Source organism: Teleopsis dalmanni, chromosome 1 (genome assembly GCF_002237135.1).
Source record: "Teleopsis dalmanni isolate 2A chromosome 1, ASM223713v2, whole genome shotgun sequence".
Lineage (NCBI taxonomy): Eukaryota > Metazoa > Arthropoda > Insecta > Diptera > Diopsidae > Teleopsis > Teleopsis dalmanni.
Window position 1 is genome coordinate 8,266,976 of NC_051846.1, and position 10,285 is coordinate 8,277,260.

Below are 10,285 nucleotides of genomic sequence, written 5' to 3' on the forward strand. Positions count from 1 at the left end.
GTGCGTAAATGCACTTTTAAATTGCTTAGCTGTCCGAATGTCTTGCAGCAAACATTGCATTCATAGTGCATTTTGCCATCCTTCTTCTTAAGTGGATACGGCAGTGAACGATAGCCACGTGAACCCAATGAGTTGGGACTTAATGGACTTCCACTACGTGGACATGAATTACCATCCGGACTGAGACTGCTCGGTGGTGATATGCGTAGCGGTGATAAACGCTGCAGTGGTGCCAGCGGTTGCATCAATGGATGATTAAGCATTTGTGTGCTGCTCTGCAATAAATGCAAATTAGGCATGGAACCGCTTGATGTGCTGGACTGACGATCAAATGGTGAGTGTGCGCTGTGTGGCGGTGAATGGAACGTAGAGGTGGGTGCATGTAAACCGTGTACTGTGCCACCATTCGTACTGCCGTTGGAGTACGGCGAGTATGTGGAATAGGGTGGTGTTTGTTGTCCATCATTGACGTAAGTGGCATGCGCTGGAGCTGGTGAGAATATGACGTGATGTTGGCTATGCGGAGGTGGTGAACATGTTTCTTTAATGCGTGTCGTTGCGACAATCACCTCGGTTTCATGAGCATCATTGATTTGGTCATGTGCTTGCGGTAGATTCGAACTTGAGTCCGGACTTACTGCATTGACATAGCGTTGTGATTTTTTGTATGAATAAGCCATTTCAGTCGGTGATGTTGGTGGTGGTGTTGCGGAATTTACCTGGCGGCAAGCGGCAGCTGCAACAGCAGCAGCTTCCAAGCGATGCTGACCGGTCAGTATTGTTTCAAGTATGCTTGAGGAAGGGGGTGAAAAGCGTATGTAGGGTGATGCAGTTTGTCCTTGTGTTGGCGGTGGTGAAGTTGATTCAGCTTCGTAGTACGGCTTGTTTAGTGGCATAATGGTACGTGTTGGATGCGCAGCACTGTGCTCTAGCACAATGACAGTACTCGAAGCTTGTTGCGTCAAGCCATGTGTGGTCGATGCTGGCTCATGTTCTTGTGCCATTGGCTCATCATTCATTATGGACGTAGTGCAAGGGATTGTTGTTTCAGTCGCACCTAAAAGATCATCCTCACTTGATGTGGCGTTGGCCGTTTCAGTTGGTGATTCATTTAGGTTAGTGTTGGCGTGGCACGCCTCAGTCTTGATGCTGCATTTGCTATTTTTGAACTCGTATTTAAGCGGCATTTTAACCTTAAATTTGCGATATTCATTTTTGTCGCAGTCGGCGACGGCAGCTGCAGCGGTTACTGCCACGCCACTGTTGTTTGCAACAATGTTAGTTTGTTTCTGTGGGTGAGTTATAACAGTCTCTTTGGGTGCTATTGCCTTCTTAGAACAGTCCAACACGTAATTGTGTTCGCTTTCGCTATCACTGGAATCTTCTGGTGGAGTCAAGTTGTCCTCGTGGTACTCATTACTATGATAGCCTTCATCGGAACGCACTGAACGTACGCTGCCATCGTTTGGCGTTAATTGGTGTTCATACTGCGTGTCCTTCACATCTTTCGAGCCACAATCGCTACTGGCTGGAGAACGATCACGTACAATAACTGAAGTCGACTCTTGCAAGACATTATGCAGGGTTTGATGGTGAGGAATTTGGTGCGGGACTTGATGCGTGTGTAAACGTTGCTGCTGACTATGCAGTATATGCGGATGCATATGTTGCTGCTGTGTTAGTTGTTGGCTACTGGTATTTGCTGATACTGTGTTGGGAATGGGCGGGGAAGGACTGGGTGTGATTGAAGGTCTATTTGAATTACTTGAAGCTGCTGTTGGTACAGGCGGTGGTAAACGTAGACCCATAACATACGTAATATGGTTGTAGGCCACCTCATGTGGAATTTCTGGTGCAGGCATGGCATATGGTGAAGTGGAGGGTTTCTTGTGGCATAACATATCCTCTTCAGTCATGTCTTCATCTTCGTCTTCTTCTGCTGAATGCTTGCAGGCGCCAAATATAGTGCGCTCCGGATCAACATCATAGCCAAGCCGCCTAGCAAAATCCTTGCAGTACCAGACCATCAGCTCTTCGTTGGGTCTAATGTCCCGTGTTGTATAGAAGTAGATATTCTCCTGATGTTGACACGCAACCAAATTCATGACGGATAGACTATATGCGGAGGCTACGTAACGCATCCAGTTAGACTGTGCACGATCCGAACCATCCAAGTAGTAAAAATCATCATCCTTGAAGATCTGTGGGGAGAAAGAGAAGAGAAAGAAAAGAAATGGGATCGGGGTTAGTTAGGAATATCATATTAAGCAGTGGGCCAGTGCGGACAGACAAAGTGCTATCTGCAACTGGTCGTTTGGAAAATTTTGAAAAATTCTACTATTTTTTGTGCTTTTTCCAAACAGAAAAATAAAATCAAAATACACAACAATAAATAGAACAACAAAGAGAATTTAGAAACAGAATAGTTTACACACACAAACACACATAAAAGCAAAACATATTTACAAATTAGTAGTAGGATTAGTAGTAGTAGAAGAGCAGTAGTAGTAGTATTAGTAGTAATAAGGAAAAATTAAAAAATTAAGATAGAGGGAAAGCGCAAAGCGTAATAGTAGCAAAGTAGTTAAAAAGCGTAAAAATAGTACCTTAATGTTCCCGTAGGTAATGTGGCGTGTTCCCTGCACCTGATTGATTGATTGGTTTTGGTTTGATTTGATTTGGTTTTTCGAATTTAGTAGATTTTTGTATTAGATTTTTTTTGGGGTTAAACACATGAAACAAAACGGAAAAACGGTTTGGTTTTTGGTTAGTTAATTAAAAATTTAAATAGATTTTTTTTGTTTAATTTTTGGTATGATTTCGTTAAAATGATGGATGGATAATGGCATGAGTGGTTAGGCTGGCGGATGGCTAGTTGGCTATTTTTAAGTAAGCTTAACAAATTATAAGCAAAAGCGGCTTTTACCGATTTTGTGCCTTATTTATACACATACGTATATATGTATATACATATATATCATTAGATGTAGTACCATATGCGTATAAATAAGTATAGATTTAAGTGATTCATATATATTTTCTAAAAATTAATGGAAAATTATTTAAAATTATTCACAAAATGATATGTCATATAAAAATATAAATACCAATGCTTTATGTCATGATTAATTAAAAATTATTTATTAATTATATGCTTAATTGATTGACTGATTGGCTTGACTTTTCTTATGAGTTAAAATGATATTGAGTTTGAGTGAAATTATTTCAAAACGACTAGGATTGTTATGCTTACCCGCCAGAAGTATCTTGCTTTATTCTTATCGTTGGGATATTGTGGAGTTGGAACACCTTCAAATGGACCAAAACGTGTGCCGCGTGGTATAACACCGATGCTCCAAACTCCTTCAGTCTGTAAAAATAATTAAAGTAAAATTTAATTTTATTCAATGGTTGTGATGCATTAATAATGAATATATATGTGAAATTACTGTTTTTTGACTCATTTTGGGTGGAGTTAGCTCTTCAAGTCTACCCATGGCTAAGTGCTTGAAAACATAATGCATTAATAATGAATATATATATTTAGACATATTTATTTCAGCGATATTTGGTTATATTTCAGGAGTCGTATTGCATTAATTAAAATTTATATATAATATAAATATATATTTATATACTTTTAAAATTAATTAAGGGAGGTGTTCCATAATCTTCTTTATTAATATTATATATCAGTGTTATATACCCGAATATGCAATTTAAGTTTCTAAATCTCCTTATCACCAATCCAACTGACTTCGTGCTAAACATATTTTTAATACTAAACCTCATAAGTAAAACCTCATAAGACTTCGACAACTGTGGGCAGCTCCACATACTACATCATAATTTAATAAAAAACTATAGATAATTATAATCTTACATATCTTACTTAGAAAAAGCAAAAAGTGTTCACACAAATTTTATTAAAATTTTTAACCAATTAAAACGCATAACCCCAGAGAAATCTGATGTCTTAAAGCGGGCACTACTCCTGAGAATGTCTTGAGAATGGAAAGACCCTGGTATTAAAGGAATGGTCATGGAATAGTGCCCTTTTTGCCTTCAACAGAATTGTCCCAGTATCAAAGGAATAGTGATAGAATAGTCTGTCTTAAAGAAGTACTGATTTTATAACAGAATACAGAATAGATCTGGAACCAAAGAAAAAGTCTATCCTAATATAGTGGCTGCTCTTAAAGTATATTCAGATATACATTAATTGAATATAAAAGTGTATATACTGAGAACAGTATGATTCTTTTTAAAGTGTAGTCTTCCATATTTCTATTATAGGGGTACCAAGGGAATAACTATGTATGTCGAATCATTAATCTTTAAAGACAAATAATGAAAATCAATCTTTATCCTTAGAGACACCAGATATACTACATGAATAAGTATTTCCTAAATCCTTACCTTAACATTTGGCGTTGAAAAAACCATTGATGGCTTCAAAGTTAAACTACGTGGCAGCGTTTTATCTGCCCTATTCGGTGTGCCGCGCTCGCACTGCACATCTGGAACTATATAGACGGCCAGCCGTTGAAAATCTTGCTCTCTCATACGTGTCACATCGTAGTCCCGACTACCATCCGGTGAAGGACTACGTGCATTATTTGGCGGGCTCATAGCTCTTGTCACACCTACAGCTGCCGCCGCTGCCGCTGCTGCTGCCGTTGTTGTTGTTTGTATTGTTGTTGTACCTGTTGTTATATTTGTTGTTATTGTATGTGTATTAACTGTGGATAATGTGTTATTGCTGCTGGTGGTATTATGTTGGTTCATTTTGCTGGTGGTATTGGATGATTGTTGCAAATGTAGATTATGTTGCTGATGGATGTTCATTTTGATTTATTAAAATTAAAAATTTCTTTGTATGGCTATTTTTTAATTAAAGCAATTTTAGAAGTTTCAATTGTGGTATGTATCTTTGCCTGTTGAAATCTGCCTCTAGTTTTTAGGGATACAGGAAACTCAGTTGCGCAAGATATAATTGAATTATTGATTCTGTAAAAATAGAAAAGAAATTGTTAATTAGTTTTTGTTTATATGTCAAGCAAATATTGATTTATAATAAAAACAAGCAAAAACTAATTTCACTTTTACACAAATTTTCTTTACTCGATTTTATTTCAAAACAAAGGTCAAGTGTGAAGGTCTTCAGCTGCTATTAAAATGCAATTTTATTTTAAACGACTATACACATATATATATATATGTATATATGTGTATATATGCGATAAAGATATTTAACCTTAAACTTGAAAGCGAAAATAATTGCAAATGTTCTGTTTAAATGTCAAATGAAATAAGCACATAATTGCATTAAACACAAGTTGGTTACATTATTTTGCCCCTTTTTCGAGAACGCCCCCCATCTTCAACTATCTACGTCAATTCTTATGCAAATTATAGATAATTTTTTTTTTTTATTTGAACTGCACTTTGGTTGCTTTTCTATATGTGTTTGTGTTTCATGTGTTGCATTTTCCATATGCACTGTGATGACATTTCAATCGTTGCACTCTTTACTATATTACCACAAAAAAAAAAAATAAAAATAAAAATAAAAATGAATTGAAAAAAATATAGAATTCACTTTTACTTTAGATACTTTTTTTGCAAAAAGTCTGGTAAATTTTGCCGACTCAACGATAACGTGCTGAGTGAAAAATTATCTCTGTGCATTTCTAATATTGAGTGAAATATATCAACTGTGGATATATATCGCTATACACCTCAACACATATATATTTGTATAAATCTTTTGCAAATAGTAGAGGGAGAATATTTTTTTTTATTTTTTTTTATATATATTTAAGAACTTTTTAGTATTTTATAACGCATGAATGAAGCTGAGCGTTTCATTGTCTTAAAGTAACAAAATTCAAGAAATATTCTGTGAAGTATAATGCTTGCTTATTCTCATACATCACTCTGCTACCCCTTTTTCTACCCTTTTTCTACTGAGTATTAGTTAATTTGAAAAATAAATTAAATAAAATATAATAATTTATGCTCAATGCTTAACACTAGGCCGCACATGATTTATATATTAATGTTAGCCACTCTCAATGCTTTGCTTTGCTTGAGCATATTTTGCATCTACCGCAAAATGTTTGTGTGGAAATATTGAGTCACTCGTGCTCGAATGAAAAAAGTTTCAATGGCGTCGCTTTTGTCGCTTTCGTTGCGTTCCTCGTGCATATCGTTGGGTTCTTTCTAAATGTTGTGCTGCTTGACTTATTCGTTAGTCCTCGTCCGTGTCGTTGGTGTTGGAAAATTTTCCCAGTGTATTGTTTTTGCCTATTTTGCAGTTCAAGATTGCGGCCTTAATGGAGGTTACGTTCATGGATGCGGCATTTGCTGTTTGCAAATGAAGCGAGCGGGTTAAGGTGAAGTGTGTGAATGAGACAGCTGCCATTATTGTTTTGAAGACAGTAAGAAAATGCAATATTGATTGTATTTGAAAAATAGTTATGGAACCCGGTTTATGTTGATACACAAACGAAAACTATAAATAAACTACAATTCTCGTGTAGTTTTCACATAAAAATAAAAATTTCATTTACTTAATTAATTAAGGTTTATAGCTTACCAGTTAAGCTTATTATGGTTTTTGTTTATTAAAATGTTTAAAAAATATTTTATTTGAATTTATTTCAATTTATTCCAATTTATTTGAATTTTAAAATCTTCTTGTGAGTTTTTTCTTATAAAATGTAATTTTCATTCACTTTCAATTATTTAGAAATCATTTAATTCACTTTTATGGGAATGTTAATTTGATTTGTTTTTCTTTTTGTAAGTAGAATATTTTTCATTCATTTCACTTTTGCTTTCAATTTTCAGCATTAATTGTTTTTAAGTATCAAACGAATATATTTGAATGTTTGCAGTTCAAAGTATAATTTTTACTAATTTTATATGTGCACGTCATTAAAAGTGTGAAAATATATTTCAATTCCAATTATTGCAATAATTTTTTTAACAAAATATTTGTGCGCAAGGGTCGCCTGCATAATTTTCAGTTAATTTTTTCAATACATTTTTTTCTGTTGTGTTTCTAAATAAATCTAAAAAATTAATATTTTATAAATTTTACTAAAATTTTGATTTAAACTTTTACATTCATGCATATATTTTCATTTTCATTATTGCTTTTCAATATTTTTCTTTTTTTGTGTTGCTTTGCATTTCTATTTTCCTATTTTTTGTACTTAAGACTTTCTATTAAAAAGTTTTTGTTTAAAATAATTTTTTATGCGCTCGCACCCTTTCGGCTGCATTCTAAAGTGCACTGTGCCCACTACTGAACTACCGCACACAGAACTTTTTCCACAATTCCACAGTAAGAAAGCATTTTCGAGCGCTTTTCCCATATATACAATATACAATATAGAATACGTATATATTTCAGAAATATTTTGTCATTATTTGCATTTCATTTAATTTCGTTTTAATTTTATTTTATTTAGATTTTGCGAGTACAAGTTTGTGTGTGCATATGCGGAAATTCTAATAGTTCAGCCCAAATTTTGTATCCCACTACTGACCCATTTACTAAACTCATACGAATGCAACGACTGTAGTCGTGTTGTATGCAAAAATGACTCTTTTGTCATTCGTATGAGTGCACCAACACATAACACTCAAATTGAGTGCTTTTGTTAGGGTTGCAATTTTGTTGGAATTGCAGTGCACATTAGCAAAATGCAGAAACAAAAAGAGTGTGTGAGAGAAAGAGAGTGAGAGAGTATATGTGTAATGAGTAATGGCGTGCAATAAAAGCTCTTAAAAGCTACTTTTCTATTGTTGCATTCTTTTATTGTTGAGCATTTATGGTTGGTATAGACAATCCTCAATTGATTGTGGAAGGACCGAACCATCAGTCTTGGTTGGTCTATTATTTCTGCTTCTGTGTGAACATGTATTTATACTTTTCACTTAGCACAATTAAAGATATATGATGAATTTTTCAATTAATTTAAATATAATTTACTTATATTTCGATTATTCTAACATATGGTATTATCTGAATGGTAATTCAGAAATCATTAGTCTTGAAATTTGAGTCATCTTTTTTTATTATCTGCTTCTTAAATGGTAATATTCAATAGATGTTGACTCTTAAATGTAGTTTTATATTTTGCATATAATTTAATTTTCATACTATACTTTTTATTTTTGACAAATTATAAACATTCTCATACAAATTAGATTTAAATCAAATATCGTATTATTTTGGAGACCCTTAGCAAGGCAGAGGAGCTCACAACCTTTTAAAATAAAATTTATGGAAGCTTATTAGATAAAAGTTATTTAAATATATATAAACAAATTAAGGAAATAAATTGATGAATGGTTATTTAATTAACTTTGATTTTATTTTAATTAAAACTTAATATTTATTTTATTTTTTTCATTTGATTTTAATTTATTAAATTTTATTTTATATTTTATTATTATCACAACTTTATCTTATTTTGTAATAATTCACAATTTTTTATTATTTTTCATTTCAATTTATTTAATTCTATTTCATATTGTTTTATTTTATTTTATTTTATTTAATTTCGTTTTACTTTTTTTTGAAAATATTTTATTATATTTCATATTATATATTTATATATTTATTATATATTATTTTATTTTATTTTGTTTATATTTGATTAAATTTTCTTTTATATGTTTGACTTTTATATTATATTTTATTTTAATATATTTTATTTTGGTTTATTTTATTGTATTCTATATAATTTCGTTTACAATGATTTCATGATATTATTTTATCTTATTTTATATAATTTTATTTTATTTTATTGCATTTTATTTTATTATAATTTATTGTATTATATATCCTACTATAGCTACTTGTATAGATACATTTATTTATGTTTTAATATTTATACATTTATATATATTTATATTGTAAATTATATTTATATTTTATTTATAAGAAACTCTCATACATAACAATACGAATTTATTTTAAAAAAATTTATATTATAGTTACAATAATATATTTGATATAATTATAATATATTTTTTACATAATCATTATATTTATACAAGTATTGTTACTAAAAGTTTTCAAAACTCACCCATTTCATTTCCGAAATATTAAGAAATTAATTATTTCAATAACTTGTATAATAAATAAAAATATTTTTTTTTTAAAAAAGGCAGTGCATTTTGGTTAGAAATTTTTATATACATTTAAATTTGATTACTTAAAAATATTTTCATTATAAAGTCAAATTTTTTAGATTACTTAATAATTTTTATTATTATTTGTTTTTGCTTTTTAAGTTAATTTTTAATTTTCTCATATATCAATCATTAAATAATCATGATTCTTTCAAAAAGCCAGTCAATATATTTTACTCAATGAATGAGCGATGATATAATCTTTTTTGTGCAATACTTAACATATATTATATATAATATTTTTGTTTCGTTTTTAAAATGTTTATATTAAAACCACTTTCGAATTACTATAATTGAAATTTGCGCAAATACGCTTTCCGACCTATATGCATTATTAACCGATCTATACACTTGCAGTCCGGTGAGCTGCACAAAAATGCGAATAGTCGTTTTCAAAAAAGCACAACAAATGCTGGCAACATAAATGAAAGTGAGTAATTCTTGCAAAAAAAGAACACTAGAGGGGATGGTGATACTACACTGAAGACGTATTCATATCATAGAAAACTAGGAAATCTATATTAAAGAGAACTATAACCGAGAAGAGTGTATGTATACGTATTAAGATGTTGCATATATAAATGTTTCTATAATTCGGAAAACAAATTTTTAAAAATTTTTTAGTTTTGTTTTTGTTTTTATTTATTTCTTAATTTTTATTCAAATAGTATAAATTTTTATTTAAGAAACTATTGTTGTGTGACTAGCAACCCTCACAATATTTAACGCGTTCTTACTAAATACACTGCAGTCAACATCTTCAGATACTAACAATACAAGGAAGTAAAAACAAAATATTTTAGTTCTAGAAAAAATAAAAATAAAATAAATTTAAATATACATAGATATGTATTTGAGCGGAGGAGGGAGAGAAAGAGAAAGAGTGAGGAAGAGAGAGTGAGAGGGGGTTGTACTGGTATATGGGTAGTGTAAGTGTAGCATAAATATTACATGCAATAGTAAAATGTTGAGGAACAATAAATTGACCGGCAATAGAGTTGCCAAAAAATATTTAAATAAAATTTCTTAATTAATATAAATAAATATTAATTACGAAGTTAATTACTATTTT

At 31.4% G+C, this 10,285-nt stretch overlaps 1 protein-coding gene across 1 annotated transcript in view; it reads right to left on the bottom strand.

The window, feature by feature from the left end:
• Positions 1 to 9,136, bottom strand: part of LOC119661932 — a 22,467-nt gene extending 13,331 nt beyond the window's left edge. Inside the window, exons 1-5 of the mRNA XM_038071481.1 lie at positions 9,108 to 9,136; positions 4,420 to 5,010; positions 3,254 to 3,370; positions 2,607 to 2,645; positions 5 to 2,201 (exon numbers count right to left, since the gene is read on the bottom strand). Coding sequence (XP_037927409.1) covers positions 5 to 2,201; positions 2,607 to 2,645; positions 3,254 to 3,370; positions 4,420 to 4,848 — 2,782 coding nt within the window. The 5' untranslated portion in view covers positions 4,849 to 5,010; positions 9,108 to 9,136. The remainder of the gene's footprint in view (positions 1 to 4; positions 2,202 to 2,606; positions 2,646 to 3,253; positions 3,371 to 4,419; positions 5,011 to 9,107) is intronic.
• Between the last annotated feature and the right edge of the window lie 1,149 nt (positions 9,137 to 10,285).